At 39.2% G+C, this 24,974-nt stretch overlaps 2 protein-coding genes across 2 annotated transcripts in view; one reads left to right on the plus strand and one right to left on the minus strand.

Annotated features, from left to right (window-relative positions):
* LOC144524170 (ecto-NOX disulfide-thiol exchanger 2-like) overlaps positions 1-24,974 on the minus strand; it is a 184,358-nt gene that overhangs the window by 102,997 nt on the left and 56,387 nt on the right. The window lies entirely within an intron of this gene.
* On the plus strand, positions 17,562-21,149 carry LOC144524167 (zinc-binding protein A33-like). Its single transcript, XM_078260235.1, has 2 exons — positions 17,562-17,660; positions 17,810-21,149. The coding sequence occupies exon 2, from the start codon at positions 17,812-17,814 to the stop codon at positions 19,441-19,443; it is 1,632 nt and encodes a 543-aa protein (XP_078116361.1). The 5' UTR covers positions 17,562-17,660; positions 17,810-17,811; the 3' UTR covers positions 19,444-21,149.

A 24,974-nucleotide genomic window follows, 5' to 3' on the forward strand; every position in this document is an offset into this window, starting at 1 on the left:
GATGCATGGCCTTCAGCTGTGAACTTGAAGCTAATTATATTTATGAACACAATCCCAAACTATACACCACACTGCTGCAGGGAAAGCCAAATGTGCCATAAGATCAGGGCCAAATATAACATTAATGCTCTTCACTCCATCCATCTCTCTATCAGTGAGACTATTCCATCACTAAATACCAACTCCCATCTGTCATCAAGATGAATGACTGTTAATAGTTCATTCCAGAACAAATGGCGATACGGGGGCTAAGCAGCATTTATTGTCTCTCTTTTCACTCTCTCCTCCAAATTGCACACAACTTTACTAGCAAACTTTAATTACTTAACTGAGCAAACTAAACTTGTAAACTTGCTAAATTTGTAGAGCACTTTTCAAAACAAAAGTAAGAAATTGCAAGAAGGTGAATTGGGAGATAGACGAAACAGAGAACACAATATATAAAACAAGGAGGAATAAGTGTATAACCCATAATCTTAGTTATAAAATCAATCAAAAGCATTCATTCTACGCTGGTTGCTATTTGATCACGTCATAAAAAACTTAATTGTTCGGTAAAATGTATTCGGCCGAACACCAAAAGTGCTTTTTTTGCTAATTTCGGCCGTATCATGTCGTTGCTGAACATTCGGTGCATCCCTTTGACACATCTTCTTTAAATACATTTCCATATCTTTCCAGACATCTGTTAGCCTTATAATCTTGCCGAAATGAACTGCATTTAAGGTGCAAGACTCAAATTCTGAGGCTTATTAGGCATCCAACTGTGAGATGTGAGAGTTGGCTGGAAAACATTCATGCTCTCAAATTTAAATCTTCCAGGTAAGATTTTTCATGTCATATATGCAATGGTGTTAGGCAGTTGATCGAAATCAACACAACACAAATGTCACACCTAAAATCAGCTCTAGACCTTTTAAGTTCTTGTATTTACAGTCACTGGCCAAAACTGATATTCTATTGGTAAATACTTATATTATGCATACTACCAATTACATGAATGACACAAATGACTTGAAAGTAGCTCATGGAAAAAAACTAATAAAATCAATCCACTTAATGAGTCCGCAGAATGCTTGAAATCCTCTCTCACACTTGCAGTTGTTGCTCTCAATCCTCTTTACTGCAGCACATACCCATAATGCGTTTTTATGAGAAAATGTCACCACACTAATTGTCTCAATTTCAAGCAGTTATCCATCACTTCTTTCTTTGCACATATGCTTGACATTAGGGCATCTTGCCTGCAGTATTTGAGTGATGTATTGCAATGAAGTATGAGCATAAAAATAAAGCAACACAAATGACAACACACAGCTAACATCAGCCAACAAGAGAAAGAAAGAACTACACATCCAGATGCTACAAAGCTTAGTTACAAAAAGGCAAGAAACTTTTTCTTCAAGGGTGAGAAACCTGTTATGAATGTGCATGCACATTTATGGTTCAGTGGTTGCTGATATGCTCTTGCAAGAGTCTAACTGTGGAGAGAAAGACCTTCTGTCTCTTATTTCTCCAGACAAACTGAAAGAATAGACTGAGCTGACAAGTTAAGGCAGGCTAGAAAACAAAAGTTCAGACATGTTCAGTTGAACTTCTGTAGAACCAGCAATTTTCATTTTTTGTGCAGCAAATTACGCTTGTGTTTCTTGTAACTCTAACCCTTTGTCAGCAGGGTGGCTTAGAGAGTAGAAACACTGTCCTACGGATGTAGAAACAAGGTTCAAGACACTGCCTCAGCAAGTACCAATTCTGTTTCAGTGTCCATGAGACATACAGTGAATCTACCACGTCTATGGAGCTAGAAAAGTGAACTAAGTATTTTTCCCATCGGGCACATGACGCATAACATGATCAAGGCAAGACAGGGCTATATTCCTGACTGGCTTGAACATAGTTAGGGGATTTCAGTTGGGACATAGTTAAATCCTCAGCCCTGCATCACGCTTTAACTGTGAGCACAAAAAATGAGCCCATTTTTTTTGTCAATGTCATTGGGGTTCTCGTTGGGGTATCCACAAAGTCAGACTCTGCATAATTAAAGTCAGAAAATTCCTTGTGAAAAGCCTCAACCAATTTGGCATGATATTGCTTCATCAACGGTGAGAGCAATATAAATCATCTTTTATCAGTTGTCAGTGGAGAAAGGCAAGATACCTTGGAGAAGTGAAATCAGCTGAAGTATTGCCCATCCTTTAATGTCAAACTTGAAGGTATCAATGCTGATTGATGTTGAAAGCATGTGCAAGACCTTGGGAGAAGTTACTTTGACTTTGGTGTTCATCATGTTTCACTGTGCAACTTTACAAGGAAACATCACAACACCACAGACTGAATGTCTATTTGATCCATTCACCACAAATGCGGTGTCTATCCCTGGATTTTCCAGTTCCCAGGAGTTGGCAGGGAAAGACAAAAACAGACAAGAGAAATGGGATCTTGCCTAAGATATTGATTCACTACAAAATGAGAGTCCACTGGAGCCCCATAAAGGAGCTGGCATACACAAAGCTCCTACATATGTGTTAACACATGATGGGTGGTGGCTCAATGAGTAGTGATGGAACTGCATCCCAATCCACATAAAGCATGTAAAAGATAGATCTATGCATTTTACAGACACCTTCATCAGTTAGGTACTGTGGACTGCAGAGGGTGTTGCCATGTAATCGATCTGTCTTCCAGCTAATGGCTCCTCCGCAATCCATTTACCAATAAAAGAAATTGTAGCTCTTTCTCAAGACCAATTAACTCATTATCTGGTCACCTTTTTCAACCAATGAGCTTTCACAAAGTAAGCCTTGGTGCAAAGTTTCTTTGTGTAGAAAAAGAGATTACAACAAGACAGAAACTGTGTTATTGTGAAGGCAACAAAAACCCTCTTTGCATATGTTTTAGTCTAAACACAAAATTTAAACCCATTTTCGTCAGATATCTAAATCCATAAATTCACCACTGAAACACAGTAAAATATAATGACCATTTCAAGGAAGAAACAGTCTGGTTAAGGCAGGCAGCCAGGTGGAGAAACGTAAAGGGATGATTCCCTGGGAAATAGCCCAGTGCCCAAAGGCCACAATAAAAACATAATATAATGACATGGACACCGAGGATTTAAGTAGCCACATGTAGGCAAAAGTAAAGGTCTCTTGCTATTATGAGGCTTTTTCATAACTTGAACGCTAATCAAAAAAGAAGAAGCATTTGACGTTTATATTTTTCCTGTTTAGGTTAGCTGTGATTATCTGACTGCTGCTTCAGCACCCAATTATTACAGCATATAAATCAGCAAATAAAAAGAAGCCAGGAAAACGCTGTGTGAGAATATGACAGCACCTCATAGGTAAAGTGAACCAACCAGAGCTCTTATCTTGCCATGCATCTCCATTCAGGCAACTCTGAATCCATCGTCACAGTAACGGCAGATGATGAGATGTTGTGACTGGGGTGGTTGAAGGTGTAGGCTGCCTTCAAACATGCTAATCTCTGTTGCAATAAACCTTATAAATAGCTGTGAATATTTCTGAACCTTCATTATACTTGATAAATAAAAATATTGCAAGATTTGCTCACTATTTAAATAGCAGCAGTGTTTCTATTTATTTGTGAAAGAGAAGAAACCACGCAATTCAACAGCACAGATCCTCACGTTTAAAGAATCTTCCATAGATTATAGCTGAGGTTTTATTTTGTGAAATAAAACTTACAAACAATAAAATAATCTGCTTCTTAAAAAAGGATGCTGGTTTAAAGTCCAAGTGAAATTAAATTGCATTTTTTGTTGTCTTCTACAGCTTGTTGACTGAGCGACCAAACAAACATTCACAAGAGAAAAATGCAGTACAACGTAATTTGCTGGTGAACTGTATGTAAACATAAGTGCAAATGTCACTTGGTCCAGTAAGATGCTGGTCTGGTCCTTACTCTTCGATAGCACTAACAACACATCTTCTATCCATTGCTTGTAAGCTACAGCGCAAGTTTGTTTACTTTGTGTCTTGCTCCCTTGCCGCCACTTCTGGAGCTCAGCCTGCAAGCTGCTGTCAATCAAACTCAGATACCGACCCAAAGACCCTTATATATTTATTACTTCTTTTCAATAATAAAAAAACCCAGTAAAAACACATTTGAAAAAGGTGTTGACATTATTTTTGACAGCAAAAAGAAATGTCTAAATGTGATTTCAGTTGGACTTTTTAGTATTCTTTTTTTCCTGGTAGCTTACAAGGATTCCTAAAAAAGTAAAAGTAAAATGCAGTGCTGTCCTCTGGATCACCCCCCCTTCAAAACAGACATACAAACACAAGACCAACAACCTTTAACTCCCAGTGGTGCTGCCACTTGATCCAAAACTCCCATTGCAGCTATGCCCAGCCTGAGCATTACTTTTGGGTTATTGCAGATTTTAACTTGTTTTTTTCGAATTTATAAAAGCAGAGGATTGCTAATTGGCAGTGTTCACTTTTAAACACGAAGATTATTTTAAAGCAGCTGCCAAAAGGTGTCCATTCCTCTTGCACGCTACGTTGACAAACCAAGGTTGGACAGAAAGAGTGAGTGGCACTTTATGTTCCCTGAAGGCAACAGCAGCACACATGGTCACACACAAGTGTTCATCAGCAGAGACAGTCATGTCACGGACTGTCACGTGTCATCAAACTTGATGGAGAAACTCGACAGCCTGACCTAAACACAGACGCTTCTACAAGATAAAAAAAAAAAAAAAACACGGGCTACACCTCTAGTCGGCCTATCAGAGAGTACCAGTCCATCCATCTCACCAGTCCATTATCATCATTCATGCAACACTCAGTTATACACCACCTGGATGCTCAAAGGGCAGCAGTAAGAGTCATGAGGTAAGTAGCTATGGTCAGATGCTTTATCCATGAAACCTATCAGAATCAAGGTTGTTATTGTTTTAATGGTTGACCTTTCATCTTCTGGTGGGTTGACTGGAGCTCTGACTGAAATCCGTGCAGCAAGACAAGACATTGATGGAGAGATGAGGAGTTCAGAGACAAGAATATCACAAGATGTAAAGCAGTGGCAGGCAAACAAGTCAAGTCAGGTCAAATTTATATATAGCACATTTAAACAACATGAGCTGACCAAAGTACTTTGCAACCATAGGCAGAATAACAGGTCAACAGCATACAACAAAATAATTTATAACATATACATATTAATCCCCTATACCCAGGCAGAGATCAAGATAAGATCAATGAAGGCCAATTGGTGATGGCAATTTAAGTACCTTCAAAGTCTGTGAAAAGAGACTGTGTGTGTCTGTGTGTGCTTTAAACAACTCAGTAGAGGGGGCAGATCTGATAAGGTATGGCAGTTTGTTCCATTGACTCGGCCCGCAATTGAGAAGGCGGGGTCGCCCCTTAGCTTTCGCTGCGCCCGAGGGACGACCAGAAGTGACTGGTCAGAGGAAATGAGTGGCCTAGATGTGGTATAGCAAATTAAAAAGTTGAATAGGTAAGAGAAAGCCAATCCATGAAATGCTTTATAGGCAAATCAGTCCCTCCAGAAAAACGCGATTATGCGATCGCATAATTCAATGCATAATCAGCCAAAGTCCGCATATTTATGCGGGGGCCGCATTTTTTCAAATATGCCGCACTTTCGCCGCATAAATTGCCGATTTCTGTGCAAAATATGCGGGGCTTGCATGATTTCATAATCCCCGCATTTTCGTTAAAAAAAAGTCACAGATATCTTAGCAGAAAGTTGAAAATTGTTGCGTTTACGTCACACAAGAGCAGCCATTTCCCCCTGTTGCAATTTCCCCATTGCATGGCATTCCCACATTTATTTATATATATATATATATATATATATATATATATATATATATATATATATATAAATTATAGTGTGGTCTAGTCCTACTCTATCTGTAAAGTGTCTCGAGATAACTCTTGTTATGATTTGATACTATAAATAAAACTGAATTGAATTGAATGTTATGAAGTGATGTAATTACGTGACGTGAACATCATCGAAAAGCTGCAAACCCAGCGATGAAGACATGATGAAGCCCGCAAATCAGTCTCATTTGCCAACAAAAATAAGCACAAAAGACCGCGCAAAGCATATCATAGGAAGTAATAAGAAATGACTTTACATTAAGGTAGTAGCCTAGTGAGAACAGGGTGTTGGGGGAATCACTTTTTTTCTCTTTTTCATCAAACTGCAGTTTTTGCAAGTTCCCGCAATTATTGCAAGTCCCTGCAATTTCCTCGCATAAAATTGCATAAATATCCCGTATATTTCATCGCGTTTTTTAAGAAAACGTGCCGCATAATCAAGGATTTTTGCCCGCAACAATCACAAAAAAACGCATTTTTCTGGAAGGACTGGCAAATATACAATAGTAAAGTGTTGAAATAAACTCTAAAACTGACAGGGAGCCAGTGGCTGGAGGCAAGTACAGGGGAAACAGTGGCCTGTGGGACAAATCTGTCCCTCCAACCAAAATATTTGGACCCCCGAGGGAAGCTGAAGTCTGTAACTTCTCACTTAGTTTTTACTTTTGCCTGATGTAGGTCTAGCATCAAAATGTTAGATAGACAGTGTGCAGGAGTTTGATGGCAACTTTTGACCTATTCATCCCTTTTCTACGTGCATAGTCTGATTCACCAGATGTGACTGGGAATAAGCTTGCCATTGGTCGGCTATTTTGGCCAGCATTCTCCTCCCCTACCCCTATCATAGCTATTTATTTTGCAAGGGCACCGTCGCTGCTTCCGGTGCTTTTTTCTTGCTATAGCAGAATGATAATGGGTGCTTCGAGACCTTTCTATAGCACTGACACAGCGTACCTGTCTCATGAAATAAGTGCGAAGTATTCTTCTGTTCTATTTCACTTACTAACAGGACTTATAGCATCTGCACATAGATGCAATACAGTTTTATGAATACATGTTACTCTTAAATGAATACAAAGAAATAAACAAAACATATGGGAATGTGTTTCCGCTGTGCGTGTGAAGCAAAGGTTGCAGCAAAGTACAGTTATTTTTTTTATCATAGTCTTAATCAAGACTACAGTAGCCATTAACATGTCAAATTATACTGCAATAATATTAAAACAAGCAGTCATATGGAGAAACTGGACCGTAGAACTGCCCAAACTGTAAAACAACCAACCAATAACAATAACATAACATGCCAGGAATATATCGGATCATCCAACAGCCAGATTGTTGATCTATGGGTAATTAATCAGGTGATGTTAAGCCCCTAAAAGTGAATGAACAGTCAATCTGGAGGAAATGTGGGCTTAATATGTACATTGTCTGCATCACTGTCCTCACAACTTGTACAAGAAACAAGATATGTTTATTCACTGCAAGTGTTTTTTTTTTGCTACGTTTTTGTATTCCATGGAAGGGAAGGTGGTCGGGGTGGGTGATCGTTACAAAGGACTGTGACAACGGAAGCTGGAGTTGACATCCTGACTCCCTTGTGTGGGTAGGTTTATACAACAAAAGAGAAAGATCATGGTTTTGGTTATTAACTTTGGTTAATAAACTAAATGTGTCTTGTGTGATTCAAGTCACCGTTGACTTTCTGCATTAAACCAAGATCACAATCTTTCTTTTATCTTAAGGAGACATATGTTCATTTTCAGGTTCATACTTGTGTTTTGGGTTTCTACAAGAACATGTTCACATGCTTAAATGTCCAACTAACACATTATTTTTCTCATACTGTCTGTCTGACTATACCTGTATTCACCCTCTGTCTAAAATGCTCTGTTTTAGTGCCTGTCTCTTTAACGCCCCCTTCTAAAAAGCCCAGTCTGCTCTGGCTTGCAAGAAAAATGTGGCACACCTTTGCAAAGGTAGATCTCAAGCTGTGGGGGATATACTCAGATGGGGAGCAGTATATTCTAGTGAGCCTGCATGTGACATACCACACATACAGTATATGAATGGCTTGTTGAATTCCATGTTTTTTTTTATCTGGGCAGCCCACAAAAATATTTACTGGGTTGATTGGGTAGTCTTATCTCACAGTTTGTGGGTTGGTAGGCACTTCAGATACCTAAATGTATGTGGACAAGCAATGAAAAGGTGAGTTTTTGTATGATATGTCCCCTTTAACTAAGTGCTGTGAGTAATCAAAGAACCATAACAAAAAGTTGAATCATGCTTTAGTGGATATTGTAGGAAAGCAAATGAAATACGTTGTCCTTGAACATTTTGCAGAAATGTTTACCGTCAACAAGGAGTACGTTAAGGTTTTCTCATTAGTCTGATGATGTATCTCCTGTTGCAAATGACTAGTACAGTATATAACAAGAATCTCTACAACATAAGGTAGGTCATCGATGCCACAATAGCCTCACCTCACCAATTCATGAGATTTACTTTAAATAGATAGTCTGCCTTGTTGCATGTTAAGCCCCAGTCAATACTGTACCAGTACACCAGCCCATAAGTAGAGTTACGTGTCTAATCATTTGCTGTATTGAGTTCAGATTAAATGAACAACCCTTCCTTGTTATACAAAGACCTGAGGGGAAAGGAAACCCATAAGCTGTAGCATGGGAATGTTAAAAGGCTGGTAACAAAGTGACTGCTGTGTTGATACAAACATCACTATGCTACAATACCCTGTGGCCCTCATAATGAATTTATACTGACACTTCAAAGAGACAAGACTTCTTGTCACTGCCAAATTGCCCGACAGATTAGCAGAAGAGAGGAATGTACACTTTGACCATTTTCTATCTGCTGTATGCAGGACGATGTACATTAGTTGACTGTAATTAGTACACTTCCTATTGAGGGTTTCCAGGGCCAAATAACATATCTTGTGGTCCTCTAAGATTCATTTTTACTAAATAAATTAACTCATCTCAACTGGTTTCTGCATAACAATATATAACAATTGTCTCTGTTGCAAAAAAGTTTTTCTCTAAAACAATCAAACCAGAGACCCGTACATTATGTTCAGTGTTTGAACAAGATGAGGAAGTCGTTAAAAATAAATATAAAAGTTGTCATTGTCACTTGTTTGGCAAAAGATCAGAGAGCAAGAGAGAGTGAAAGGGAGGAGATGCTGCACCTTTTCTTTTGGAGGAATTTAATTCTGCCACAGTTCGTCAAGCAGATGATTACATTTTCTCAGCACAGTGGATGTCTGTTGTTGTGAAGGGTCAAGGAGAGATAGTGACAGTAACAGCCAAAATAAGCATCATGGGAGAGGCAGAATGTCTTTGATTTAAATCCATTTGTCTTTTAAAACATCAGCATCGAAATACTGCCTTTGTAAGGTGTTGCAATTTAGTTTGGTGAAAGCCATTTAAGACAATAAATATTAAGTAGAAGATTGTAGTGTCTTAAACAATTTATTTTATGAATAACCCTTACCTGATCATAGAGCTCCTATATCACAAGAATAAGGGCTTTGAGGTTGAGCGTGGTTTTACAGACGACGACAAAAAGAATGTAAAGAGGATATGCAAATATGTTGGCTTCTTCCCAACATAGGGAGGCTCACAGTAATAATGAGAGGGGCAGAGAGAGACAAGTAGAGCCATGGGCCAAGAGCCGGCTGTCAAACAACAATAAAAAGCATGTGTGTGTGTGATAGATCAAGCTGTGAGAGGAAGATGAAGGGCACGCCGGGGTCAGATAGATAGAAATCCTCTGTGATCTCCCCCATATTTCACAAACACCGTCTGTGGAGACACGGAGGAGAGACAGATGGCACACACGGAAGACAGTACAAGAAAGAAAAAAGAGAGACAAAAAGTTTGTGGTCATTTAGAGACTCGCTTTAGTCATTTTGCATTTCTTTGTGGTTGTGTTGCATGTGATTGTTTTGCATCTTTGTAATCTTTTTGTGTCTCTTTGTAGTCTTTCTGCATCTCTTTGTAGTCCTTTTGTGCGTCTTTGTAGTTGTTCATTTCCAACAAGAAATTATGGAAACCCTTTGGGCCCCTGGGCCTGTGCTCGGTGGGCCCGCTCAGAAGTCAATGCATGGAACTAGAGGGTCTCACAGGACATCTGGGAGATGGCTAGTTGACCTCTGGAGCTGCATAGCTGGCTGAACATATTGGATCCCACTGCTAAACCATTTGAGAGAGGGGCTGAAGGCTGTGGGAAGGAGTGAGATGGGGAAGATCTGTGGTTTAGGTGTGAACCTTGCCTTTCTCACATTAATCATGGTCAGGTGGAACACGGAATGAACCTGAGCAGCGGCCCCTCCCTGCTTTTTACTGCAGCTTAAAGATGATGGAACGCCAGAACCCACTGGGGCTTTCTAGGAGAACACTGTAGAGAGAGAAACAGTACAGGGGAATACACAACAGAATGTATTTCACACTAGCACACCACTACTTTGAACTTGTCTGCTGAAGCTCGCCGGCATTTGCCTCCTCCTAAAAATCTATTAAAGAACGGATTTACCAAACCTTATAGGAGTGTGACGACTGATGAGTATTTAAAAATCTCTCTGCCTCTCTGTGTGTCTCCTCTGCTATGGATCAATAACTCTTTTATACTGTCTGTAATTGAAATGCACGGAGCCTGAGGTGATTTAGTTGGCTTTAATTTCTTTGTTCGTTATGGATACAAATATAAGCCCAAGGACATCAGATCTCCATTCATCTATAAACACATGAACTCATTCCATCCCGTATTAACTGAGACATACCTCAGTTTAAAATATTCCACTCATCGATCCATAAAGGACATACTGTTGCTAGGACTGTTGTCGATGATTCTGCATGAAAATGAAAAGAAAATGCATGTTGCAATTTCCCAGGATGCAAGTCGACAATGTCCAAAAACATTTGAAAAGGTCCAAAACCCAAAGAGATTCCATTCACTATCATGGAAAACATGAACATCAAATCAAATTCACATTTCAGAAGCTGGAACCTGTAAACTTTTGTAATTTTTACTTGAAAAATTACAAAATTATGAAAGGATTAATTATTTATCAATATTGTTGCAGATCATTTTAATTATGTGTATTGTAAAGCACACACGTGCTTTTTGAGAGACATACACTTTTTTTTATTCAGGAATGAACTAAAATATAAGATTCTCATTCATGCATGCCTGGGCGTTGAGCCAAAACCAAATCGGAAATATCTGTCTTTATCAATGCCTGGTAGGTGGCTGAGAAACGTGCAGGCTCCTGTTTGATAAAAGGCAACAAGGCACTAACCACTTCCCGTTTCTACCCCTAGTCCAGCAGCTGTACATTTTAACCTCAGAGAAAAGCGAAATTACAGGAGGGAAGAGGGCAAAGTGGCTTCAGCATCGTAGAATGAGGAGGAAAGAGCAAAAGGAGTGCAGGACCTTGTTAAAAGCCCCTGTGTGACAGCCAAGCAAAGGCTGCAGCTCAGAGTCATTAAATGTGGCTGAAGATGGGGTGAGAAAAAAAGAAAGAGAGGGTTTTAGTAGCTGCAAAATGAGGAAAGGAGCACCGGTTTAAAATGGGAGATCAAGTAGTAGCTCGCTAGGGTAAAAGCATAGAAGTGATGAGAATGTGACAGAGAAGCAAACACTGCTAGTATCCATCTTACCCACAGTTCTTACTGGAAAATTAAATCTTTACTCTGGTCTCTGACACTGTTATCAATTACATACATAAAAATAAAAAAGTGATGCTGGACATGCTTTATTTTCTGTTAATTCCTCAATCCTGTGAAGGCAAATAGTATCAAAAATGGGGTTTGGTTAGATGAAAATCTTATAGTTTCCTAAACCTCTATATGTCCTCCAGGGGTGTTTAACAAGTGCTACCATCACAGAAGGCAACATTCACATTATTTACATCATGTAATATGCATTTCAAATGCTCTACAATTGAACAAAAACCTATTGTTTTTAGCTGTCCACGGCTCCACAACCAGCAAACTAACAGGGGTTTTTGACCTCTGTAACATCAGAAATATTTTACCTTATGGAGTCTTCAATCATTCAATCCATGTTACATTGTCAGTCACAGAAACTGACTTTGGCAAATAGCACAAATTAATAATTCAACAGTTGAAGCAGCCTATCAGACAAACTAACTCCTCTGGTGTTTGGAGGCCATCTCAGATAGTGGTATAAATCCAACAGTAGCACGTCTAATGAATAAGAGCATAGATAAAATAGCTCAACAGCCTTTACATTTGGAAATAAGCTTTTTGATCCTTGAAATCTCCAGGCACCTATAGCCTAAAAATCTAGACGTATCCTATCGGCAGCAAATGTAATTTGCAGCCAGGGGGTCTAGCAACTCTCTGTCGTCTTGCAAGCTGGAAAAGCCAAACTTTAGCCGGGCTAGTCACATTGTGTATAGAGTCGGTGGGCAGGCTTAACATAATGACGGCAGAGTTACGGCAGTTCCGCATGAATTCCCTGCTACTTGAAAACAAAGAAGATGGCTGCTGCTGCTGGCAAACGGCGGTCTTTCGAATCGGCTTTGGCAGCGACTCTGGAAGACTTGGAGTTAATCTTTTCTTTGAGAAAAGAACAAAGAATGGCACTGAAGTAATTCTTAAAAAAGGAAGATGTGTTTGGAGTTTTGCCGACCGGATACTGCAAAAGTTTAATCTATCAACTAGCGTTGCTCTGGTTGGTTGTAGCGCTATCCTATTGCGTGCAGAGGGAATTTAAAAGACAACTGTTTATCCCACCCCTCGGATTGAGCCCTGCCAATGGTGAGTTTCCAGACCCAACATCTTGATGTGGGTCTGGCTTGTCAGGCTACCAGGCACCACTCAGGGTTCAAGAAAATGTCCGGTTTGATTTCTATGCAGCAGAGTTTCACCGACACAATTCACAAAACATTCAGTTCTTAAAGAGTTTTCTCTAGCGACAGGTTTTTCACGGGGTGTCTATCAAATGGCAATACAGTTTTCATTTTCTATTTAGTTTTAATGTGTCACTTAATGAACTTTAAATAACTTCTCAACTGCTAGTGTCCCACATTTAATCATTCCTCATTTGACTTCACAAAGCCTAAGAATCTTCTTCTACACACTGCCGAATTACTAGAGAAGATGAGAAAGAATCTGGGTAGAGATAAGATGTAGTGTTACAGTTGAAGATTTTAATGGCATGATGAATGGGCTTTGAATTGACTTGCAACTCAGATTCAGTGTTTCTACTTTGCTAGACAATTTCGATGAAGAGGTGAAGTAGTATCTCTGCTCCCTCTTTACAATGATAAAAGCACTGTTTTTAATAAGAGCCACGAAAAAAATAAATGCTTTTAATCCGCAAACACCCTGACAAATATGAGGTCGTCCTCACAAGTTTTTGAGCATTTCAAAGTCGTCCTATCAAGGTGGGAAATCTAAAGCTGAGTGTCTGGGGAGCAAAAACACTGGAGGGAGAGGACTCTGATTTGGCTTCAGTTCTCCTATGTTCCCTGGGCTGATGGATGAAGGGAGAAACTCATCTCATGACTAATTATTTATCTTCCCTCCAGAACTGTTGTGTCTGGGGGTTGGCAATAACACAACTCTCTGCCCTGACCAAGTAGCAAACAAACTAGGATGATGGAGGTGAGCGTGTCTCCTCTTTCTCCCTCACAACACTGTAGAGCATGGCTGCCCTACACACAGCCCACAGATAAAATCTGGCATCTTATATTTCTCCCTTTGATGGTTGTGTGTGTTTCTTCAGCTAGATTACAAGTGATGTTATTATGACTATGAATTTCAATGTGAGCTCCATTGCTTTTGGATTCAAAAGCACAATTGTTGCCAATTAGGACTGTCATTCATCTGCGCGGTTGAAATGCTTCCACACATGGCAGCACTATTGCTAGGGCTGGGCAATATATCAATATTATATCTATGTCGATATATGAGGCTAGATATTGTCTTAAATTTTGGATATCATGATATCATCATCGTAATATGACAAGTGTTGTCTTTTCCTGGTTTTAAAGGCTGCATTACAGTAAAGTGATGTAATTTTCTGAACCTACCAGACTGTTCTAGCTGTTCTATTGTTTTCCTTTATCTACGTAGTCATTATATACAGCACACATTTCCGATGATTATTTATCAAAACTCTCATTGTGTAAATATTTTGTGAAAGCACCAAATGCCAACCCTACAATATCGACGCAATATCAACATTGAGGTATTTGGTCAAAAATATTGTGATATTTGATTTTCTCCATTTAACTATTGCTAATATCTAGGGTATTAACCAGAACAACAAATAGACACATGTATACATTTATGTGGGGGCCAGTCCAATTGTTTCACAACAAACGGAAAACATATTTCTTTATGGACCTTACCTAGTGCCCAGGCGTGTCGTCATGTTGAAACAGGAAATGGTTTGTCCAATCTGTTGCCACAAAGTCAATGCACCCTATGTTATCTATTAATCCATTAGTCAAATGAAAAAAAAATATCTATAACCATTTTGATTGTAAGAAACCTTTATGTGCTTTTCCTTGACTTACACTTTAGTAAATTGAATACCTTGAGTTTTGGACTTGAATACCGTGATATAAAACTTGCCATGTGTACATTGAAAGAGTTGTTGAATGCTGTAATCATTCCTCCTGTCACACTGGCCATGTAGCGATACCTTTGCATCAGAACTACACTGTAAAAAATGGGAGATAAAAGAGTCTTTTTTTCGTGCAAAAATGTATTCTGAATTTTGGCAAAAACAAAGTTTTAGCAGCCAGTGTCAGCCAAATTGAGTGGATACTCTTACCAAACTTACAGACATCTTAGGACAAAAGTCTGTCTTTTTGTTTCCACTGACAGTGTTGCCTAGCTAAGCTTTGGCAGAGGGATATGTCACATGCAAATTTGTTGCCCCGTAACAAAACACTGGCTATAAACCAACACATGATGTAGACACCAACTTGAAATTTGACTGACTGCTGAGGTCTTAAATTAGCTTCAACAGAACTTCTGATTGCACTTTTGCATAGGAGAAAGTTTTTGTTACAGTGTAGTCGCTCTAAAAAGTTATCACTTCACAGGCAGAGTGGAAAAGAGGAATGATTACAGAAAGCAATAACTCTTAATGAACATACAACATGTGAGTATTGTATTAAAGTGCTCATATTATGCTCATTTTCAGGTTCATAATTGTATTTCGATGGTTGTACCAGAATAAGTAAAAAAAAAAAACATATTTTGTTTACTGCACATTGCTGCAGCTCCTCTTTTCACCCTGTGTGTTGAGCTCTCTGTTTTAGCAAGGGAGTGAGGCATCTCACTTCTATTCCATCTTTGTGCAGAGTCGCACATGCGCAGTACCTAGGTAAGCACTGCTAGCTAGTCAGTTGCAGAGTATGAGGGCGTGCCACGCTAGCAGCTAGGCGAGCATTACAACATGTGTTACAAAGTGACGAGTGTTTGTCACTTTGTGATGGACTTTTGGCTTTTTCACTTTGTAAACCTATAACATGTACAAAAAAGATATATAATACAATAAGGGAAAAAGCCACTTTAAAATATACTTGAAGGATTAGGATTTTCTTAAAGGTTCCATGTGGAGTTTTGGACCTATGGAGCTGTTTTTCTACAAGTGGGTCTTTGTTTTGTTTATCTCATGTGCATGCGTGAGGATGCTAATGCACGCATGTGCACGTGAGTGAGTTGATACCGAGTCCTACTTATGGTTTCACACAATTCTAATGATTAATGGGTGGCAGTAACACACCAAGATATGGAGTGATGCATGAGCAAAGGCAGGGGAGAAGACGTCTGCTAGCAAGTAAACATGAATGTTAACAATGTTGGATGTAAAATCCAATTGTAAATGTTAGATTAGGATGGAAATGCACTACAAATGTTTGATGGACCTCAAGGATACATGGGTATGGTGAGTAACACTGAATGTGAACAGAACTTTAACGGGCCAGCTTTAATTGAGATGAGAACCTCAGCAGGTAGACAAGGTGTAAACACATACTTTTAGCCCTATAGCTTATAATAATATTAATAATAGTTATTATTATAATAATAATAATAATAATAATGTTATTTTGTCAATGATGGTGATGTTATCCAGTGACACAGTTTAGCCTGTAGCCCACCACTGTTCTGTATCTCTTAGGCTAGAGCATGTGCTACAGAGACCAGGCTTTACTGTAGAATCACACTCAGTTTAAAACTGAGCAGACACCTAGCAGGAGGCATTCAATTCTAATAAAGGAAGGTCTGTGTCTCTGGCATTTTGAGCTCCTCTAATCTCTTATTCATGTATTCAAGGTGAAAGGAGCAGCTACAAGTGGAAGCCGACAGGCCAGAGAACAGAGATGACGAGAGGGAGAAAGCTCTGGTTGAATGAAGGAAGGAGTGAGAAGAAGTAAAATCATGGGAGGAGAAAAAGCCCTGACTCCCTCTTATCTTTCCATGAACCAGTGGATCGTGCGGAGGAGAAGAAAGGCTCGGGTCCTGGAGTTCCACACAGTCCAGGATCAAAGGGAATCCCCATCCGATCCAAATGTCATTTGAATGTTTTATGGCAGACAAGACATTGAGGTGAGGCTTGGATAAGATGTGGCTCAAGAGAGCTCTGATCAGTGGTGGCCTGTCATTTTCAGATCACATTGGGGAGCTTTTTTCCTGAGCACATAAACAGTAAATATACATAATTCAAAAGTACTGAGCATATATATATATATATATATATATATATATATATATATATATCAAAGTGTGGTATGATTGGATTTTCAAAGTCTGTCTTGATACTGCCAGTCACTGAATTAATTAACGCCTGGCGTAGGCTGCACCAGCTATTCACATTTCCACAGTAAAGACTCCAGCAAATACACAACATGTTGAATAATGGAGCACTAAAACACTGATAAATGATGCATACAGCATACGCCCACATACACATATTTAAACAGACAAATAACCAGTGTAACTGACAAACCAATCTGCATGAAGGCTAATTATTTGTGTCACTGAAAGCTTAAGTACAATGTATCACTTTTTTCCCAACCATCAGCCCATTTTCACATGCTCACACCTGCATTCCTGCAAAGCGCAGTTTGTGGATAAACCCATATGCAGCAATAGAAATACAGTCAATCATACATGAGTGCTGCAAATGCACAGATACTATACGCAACCTACACAGATTATTTCAGCTGTGACAAAGCCCTTGTTTCCTCAGAGACGAGTGTACAGGACGAGAGCATTTACAGTTTATAATGCAGATGCCTTCACCAAGCACTCTCATGTGATGCAAATGCACACACATGCATGCTCACAAACCCATTTAGAATTTAGCATGTTGTGCTTTCTCAGAGCTTTCATCTCATTTGTGCATAATACTGTACATGAAAGGGATTTTTGAAGCACTAACATTGTAAATACATCAACAAGAAAGTAACTGAGTTCAAAGAATAATATGAATAATGCACACCTGAGAGAAATCACTGCTCATATAGCTGTATACAAGCCTTTGAAGTCAAGATTGGGGACACATTGTATACCTTTAACTAAGCTCTAATGGATCAAAAAGACAAAAAGTAGTGAATTGCAGCCTGTAATGGGTTAACTTGTTCCAGTTAGATAAGGAAATGGGAGGAGACTGGCACTCTGACGTCACTGCTGAAAGAGAAACTTAGAGGAAAAGAGCCGCATGTTTTTACTTTCCTTTACAGATCTAAAAAAGATTTAGACCTACATACTCCAGGTAAAGTTGCAATTTGTTATGTTTGCAGTCTGGTCTTTAGTGTTAAACTAGTTTATTTCAGTAATTTCAAACAGAGCAGTAAAAAAACAGTCACTACAGATCTATTAATGTCTAACTTTTAAACTAATATTTCACCTTATATTTTCTAGACATGGCTTCTGCTGCTGCTAGTAGTCTAATTGCTGAGGACAATTTTCTTTGTTCCATCTGTCTGGATGTGTTCACTAAACCGGTGTCAATTCCCTGTGGGCACAACTTCTGTCTTGATTGCATCACAGACTACTGGGCCACTAACGATACTGTAATGCAATGTCCACTGTGTAAAGAGAACTTCTACACCAGGCCAATGCTTCGGGTTAACACTTTCATTGCTGGGATGGCTGCAAAGGTCAAGAAATCGATTGAAGAAAGATCTTGTGGTCCCCCTGAAAAAGCAGGAAACGGAAACGTGCTCTGTGATATGTGCACAGGGGCAAAGCTCACAGCCCTCAAGTCCTGCTTAGTGTGTTTCATGTCTTTCTGTGACACACATCTGGAGCCTCATCAGAGAATTTCAGCCATGAAAAAACACAAGCTAATCCAACCGGTTGAGAACCTAGAGAGCAGGATGTGCAAGGCACATGACAAGCCTTTTGAGCTGTTTTGCACGGTGGACCAAATGTTTGCATGCGAGTCCTGTAAAAACAGTGACCATAAAACCCATAAGATGGTGAGTCTGGAGGAGGAGGCACAAATGAGAAAGACCCAGCTGGGAATAGAGAAGAAAAGCATGGATCAGATGATCCAGGCGCGTCAGCAGAAAATTCACGAGATCCAACACTCAGTGGACGCTAGCAGGAATAATGCAGCAAAGGCGCTGTCATACAACGTGCATGTGATGACTTCTGTGGTGGACTATATTAAGAGAAGCCAAGCTGAGCTAACTGAGGTAATTGAGACGAAGCAGAAAAAAATTGAAACAGAAACCAAAGGCTTCATTAAAGAACTGGAGGGAGAAATTTTGAAAATAAAGCAAAAAAGCTTGCAGCTTAATCAGGTCTCACTTACCGACGATGCCTTGATGTTCCTTGAGAATGTCCTGTCAATTACCATCGCTTCGCCCCACGTTAAGGACTGGTCTGATTTGACTCTTACCAATGATGAGTTTACTGTGCAAGGAGCCATGGCCATGCTGGAGACAACAGTGAGGAGAGAAGTACGGATGCTTTGTGATCCCGACTTGAAAGAACTGAAGCGACATGCTGTGGATGTGACTCTGGATCCTGACACAGCAAACCCTCTTCTCAAGATTTCTTCGGATGGGAAACGAGTCACACATGAAGACAGAAAGAGGAATCTCCCAAACAAACCAGAGAGGTTTGAACATGTCCTTAATGTTCTTGCAAAGGAGGGTTTCTCCTTCGGAAAGTTCTACTATGAGGTCCAGGTTAAAGACAAAACAAACTGGGATTTAGGAGTTGCAAACCAGTCCATCAACAGGAAGGGGGATATAAGATTAAGCCCCAAGAATGGATACTGGACTATATGGCTGAGAAACGGAGTTGAGTTAACTGCCAATGCCGGCCCTGCCATTAATCTTAATGTGAGGGAGATGCCTCAAAAGGTTGGGGTGTTTGTTGATTATGAGGGGGGTCAAGTTTCCTTCTATGACGTGGACGCCAGGGCTTGCATCTTCTCCTTCACCGGATGTAATTTCACCGAGAAGCTCTTTCCGTTCTTCAGCCCCTGTGCTAATGACGGTGACAAAAATTCAGCCCCCTTGATCATCACTCTTGTCAAATAAACCGGCTGAGCTCATGTTCTGTTTTCTGGATTTGTGAAAGAAAAAGAGACAGGGCGAGGGACTTGGAGAGAGATCACACAATAGCAGAGCGTTGAAATGTTTTTATCTGTGGAAATCCTGTGTGTCATTTGGTTTCCCCCATCCATCAATGCCAGAACTGTGTGTCTCCTGTCACACAAACAGCTGTAGATCTCCAACTGAACACACACACACACACACACACACACACACACACACACACACACACACGGTTACAGAAAGAAATCTTTATGAGCTGGCCATTTATTTCGATACTTTAAAGCTACTCTTGCCTGCCAACAGACCAAAGATGGGTGACGTAGCATTTAAACATATTTTATAGCACTTGTTTGTGCTTCTTGAAGTGCCATATTTCAGAACTGTTTATTTATGACACCTTTAGCAGGTTGAAATAAGTATTACTGTCTTCACAAAATACTCTTTGACCTACATGGGATACAGGACAGCATGTCCCAAGGTGACCCTCACAACACAACCTGCAATAGAAAACAAATCAGCGTCCTGGTATTAACAGCATACAGAAACTATTAAGTTAAAATAGTATGCAAATATGTCTGGTGAAGAGAGACTTAAGCAACTGTTCCGATTGAGCAGAGCCAATTAATAATTTGTTTGTAGATGGGCAACATCTAATTCTGTTATGTTAATTTTTTTTTAGAGTCATGTGTATATTGTTTTTTTGGATGCTGTTTTGCCAACAAGAATAGCATCAGATGTGTCAGCAAGTGATTATTTTAACCTTAACCATCATCTCTACCGAAACCAAACTATAGTGTTGCCAAATCATAAAACTGATTTAACAGTGATTTGTAATGATTTTGAAAGTCACAAACTATTGATGTCCTGCTGATAAAGGGCACTGACAAACAAAGTATTGTGTTGTTTGTATATGCAGGACTAGTTGTTGTTATTGTCATGATGCTGGTTGTCTGTTAAATGAGGTTGTTATAATCTCATCTGGACATACAGTGAAGTCGCTTTAGGAGAGCCAGTCAGATTTTCCAACTGAATTGTTGTATCATTAAGATGCCAGAGCCGAGGGATCACACACTGGGCAAATGAGTGTGTAGAGCTGTTGGAATACTGTATCTCCATAATGTCTGTTAATAACAATCAACCGTTTTCCTTTGATGATCATTCATTTTTTGCGTTAAGTGAGGAAGATAAATAACCGTCAAATCAAAGATCAATGTGAAAATTCAGATGAACAAAAAGAAAGGGAAAAAAACCCACCAAAACTGGAATGGTTTACTGGTTTCAAGTTTTTAAATACCAGGACCATTTATACACATGATGTACTGTAGAAATAAATGAATAATCTGTAATAATGCTAAAACGATTAGTCAATTAATTTATTAGAAAATGAATCGACAAAATTCTCCAGTGTGAAGATTTGCTGCCATTTTATCTTCACTGTAAATTAAATGTATTTGACCTTTAAACTGTTGGTTGGAAACAAATCGTTTTTGAGGATGTCACTTTGAGGCATGAGAGACTGGGATGGCCATTCTCTGTTTTCTGACATTTCACTTTTTTTTTATTGATAATGGTCTGTATACTGTATGTATGTGTGTTGGATATACTGAAAAGTATCTGATGTTCACTTTGTGTTAGACTGAAATGCAATGATGGGGAAAAATAATAAAAATGATTTACTGATTTGCAAACAGTACTCTCCTTGAGTTATCTTATCTGGACCACACACTTGATAAACACGACAATCCAAGAAATCCTGCCAGCAGATAAAGAAACCAAATGCTGAATTACTTCAATATGCAATCAAAGTGCATCTGTCACATTAAACACAAATTAGAGACTCTCTTGACAGCCTGAGATTCCCACAACATACATTTAGCAATTGTGTAGCCACCACTCGCAAAACAATCCATTATGTTTCTCTCCCAGTGTGGTTTGAAAAATGATGGTAATTCTGCCTTTCACAAACAGGGGAATGAACTTTTAATGATTTGACACAGATAATTGCATGCCATGTTCAAGTGAAAACAGGTTATCTGCAAAATGGGAATAGAAACATGGTGGTGGTGCATGTGTTGCATAAATAGACAGCTTGTGTTAATGTTATGCAAACACAGCTTTGTTTTACTGCTAATGGTAACAGGGTATTTAGATATTTCAGGGAAATAAAATAGCAATATTGATATGTCAAAATGTTTCAAAAAATGTCACTTGAGTAAAAATATTTTGAGGGTGTAGCTGGTGAAGGTGAAACTACTATTTATACTCTGTTTGGAGCTTTAACCTATAACAACGCATCAGGTTTTATAAACCTGTTTTGTATGAAAAACCTGAAACTGCAAAGTAACCAGTATGTGGAATAAATGCAGTGGAGTAAAAGTATGAGACTTTTCTGTTTGACGCTGCCTTTTATTAAATTAAGTCATATTTATTTATTAAACTGCACTGTAACTTATTTTTTTAGTTCATCATATTCTGTTTTAGCTTGATTTTATTTTCTATTCTCTTTAAAGAATGTTTTAATTTATTTTAATTGCTTTTTAATTTTTTATGTAAAGCATAAAATTACTAGTTAAATTATAAATAAAATTAAAAAAAATAAAATTATTAGTTGAATTACCTTGTAGCTGAAATGTGCGATAATAAAGTTGCCTTGCCTTGTCTTAAATATAGTAGCTCTACTGCATTTCAAATGTGCTCAAGTTTAATACTGTCATGGAATCAGTCTCATTATATAAGGTCCTTGTCAAGAAATTCACCAGTCTAAGGTTTCTGTCAAGCAACATTTTCAAATTAAAAGCACAGTCCTGGAGTGTGCACTGTACTGCTTCGAGTGCAATAAGACAGCTGTTGATTTGTGAAACTAACCAAGAGCATATCAGATGTAAGTGCTATTGATCCACTCAATGAGTGAAGCCATACTCCTACAACACGCCAGCAGCCTTTTAACTGCCCATTCTGCTCACATGCTTTTGTTTAATCACAACAGATCTGCAAAGAGAGGACCATCATGGACTGCTGTGAAATAGCAGCAGACACTCTCTCTTTACAGCGTCTGCTGTAAAGAGACGCTGGTGAGGAGATGTGGAGGAGTGAATAATGTAGAGTTTAACTTCTGTGAAAATGAACCCCAAAGAGCTGGCAACTGAAAGGATGATAATGTGTTTGAGTCACCAACCCATCGACGCAAAGCTTTCTATAAAGCATGCACTGTACCTACATAAGTCACTTTCCAGCTATTTCATATTAATAATTCAAAAATATATTCTCACTCTTCTACTCTAAAATATAATAACAATTGGTGGTGTGTGGTTGGGATTAATGTACACCTATTAAATATATCTTTATTCAGCTGCTGTAGATATGATTTCATTACAGTGCATGTCATGCAAGTTCATGCAGTCTGGTAAAACCTACAGTATTAGGTTAGATTGATTTCATCCTTGAAGATAAGCATGACATATGCAGAAGGGATAACTTGATACTAGCGTGGCTCTAGGAATATAAATGTCAGTCGTCAGCCCACCACTTGGTCCAAACTGAATTATAACTATTGGATTGCTATGTAGTTTGGTGCAGATATATACATGGTTCTTAGTGGGTAAATCCTAATGACTTTGGTGAGTGTCTGACATTTCCTTTAGAGCTACCATGAGGTTAGTCATTTGTGGTTTTAATAAAATGTTTTGACTACTATTGAATTGATATTTAAGTCAGGATGAATTGTATAACTACTTTAGCTCAAATGACTCCTGGTGTGGAGAATTCGGGGACCTGTCAGTCTAGAGAAGGTATGATAAACTACATGTCTGTTTTAGTTTTTCCAAACAGGATGTTTGGATGTTTGTCTCACTGTGTTAGATCATAAATACAGTCTCTGAGTACATTGGTCTGCGTAATTACACCGGCTTAATGAATGACAGTTTGTGAAAAATACAAGTACATCGTGTGTGTGTGTGTGTCCAAAGGACCACATGCCTTTGTCCTACAGTATGTGTATCTAATGAAGTGCCAAATGTAATGAGATAAATCTATCCATTAGGGTCCCTTAACGAGACTAAATCCACATGGCTGCTAATGAGTCGGTGCTCCATCAGTCGTCCTCAGAGGGCTGGAGGACCTGACTGAAGCTGAAGACGACCTGGAGCCAAACAGATTTACACCCTCTAAGCAAGTAAATCCACAGCACCAGCTGTTGCAGACCTCCATCATTTAGCTACCAGTCCTTCAGGGAGTGACTTTAAGTAAGCAAGCGGCTACAACTGATAGACAGTGGAGTCATAGCCGACACAGGGAAACACTAATCATCTGTAATCATTGATCTGCCATTTCTGGGCCATAGTCATTAGCCTGATGGAACAATGCTCTGTAGAATTCAGTTGTTACCAGGCTATTATTAGCTTTCCAGCTACTGCTGTGTTCTCTACACAGGTTCTACATGCTGTGCAACAACATGTGGATAATGTAACAGTATAGGGCTGAAATGATTACTCAAGAAACTGGAGTTATTCAAATAATACAAATCCTCTATTCAAATTCTTTGCTTCAAAGCTTTGTTTTATCTGAGGAAGTATTATATAGCAAACAAGGCTGATGCTGATGCTGTGTATTGACCTTACTAGTTAAAAATGGAGCGTAGGGAAAAGGAAAAAGAGAGAAAAGCAGAATCAGGCAGTGAAAACACTAGAAATCATTGAACTTTTGGGAGCAGTTCAATTTGAAAGCTGCAGTAGTGACCTGGTAGCAGCACGACAGCACTGGCAAAGGTCTAGTGCAGACCACAGGGTATAGGGATACTGCATGTTAAAAAGAGACAAGCCCTGATACATTGCCTACAAGGATCGGCACCCACCAGTGCCACACCAGTTTTAGAGAAACCTCCCAGTGTAAGTGGTATCTGTAAGCGCAACAAGGGAATCATGCTGTGTAAAAAAGGAAGAACTGCAACTGGCATGTGAATAAATTAATAATATGTCACGGAACCAACCAATTCACCAATTTAACAGCACTTCAGCCACATTCTTGTAGGTTAGTGTTTTATTATGGTGTTTTAATTACATTTAGTACTGTGCAATTATAAATAATACCAGCTGAAATCTGGCCTACTTGATTTTTGTCATATTTAAGACAAGAGTCTACAGTACAGCCATGGTAGCAGCTCTGTAAGGCTGTTCTTAGGCACAGCTGTGCTTTGGGCTGAATCCTAAATTGAGCACGCCAACTAGTGATGAGAAGAGCGGTTCTTTTAAGTTACACTGTTCATGACGTTGACCCGCCCGCCTCTAGCGAACTAACTCATGAACGACTAGTGATGGTCAAATGAAGCTTCGTGAACCACTGTCTTTATTTTCTGAGCTCACTAGATGGCACTCTCTGTTCAACAAAGGGTTGAAAACACACTGAACTGCCATTCCTTTAACCTTTTTCTTTGAACAGAGAGCGCCATCTAGTGAGCTCAGAAAATAAAGACAGTGGTTCGCGAAGCTTCATTTGACCATCACTATGAACGACTCTTT

This window comes from Sander vitreus, chromosome 10 (genome assembly GCF_031162955.1).
Source record: "Sander vitreus isolate 19-12246 chromosome 10, sanVit1, whole genome shotgun sequence".
Lineage (NCBI taxonomy): Eukaryota > Metazoa > Chordata > Actinopteri > Perciformes > Percidae > Sander > Sander vitreus.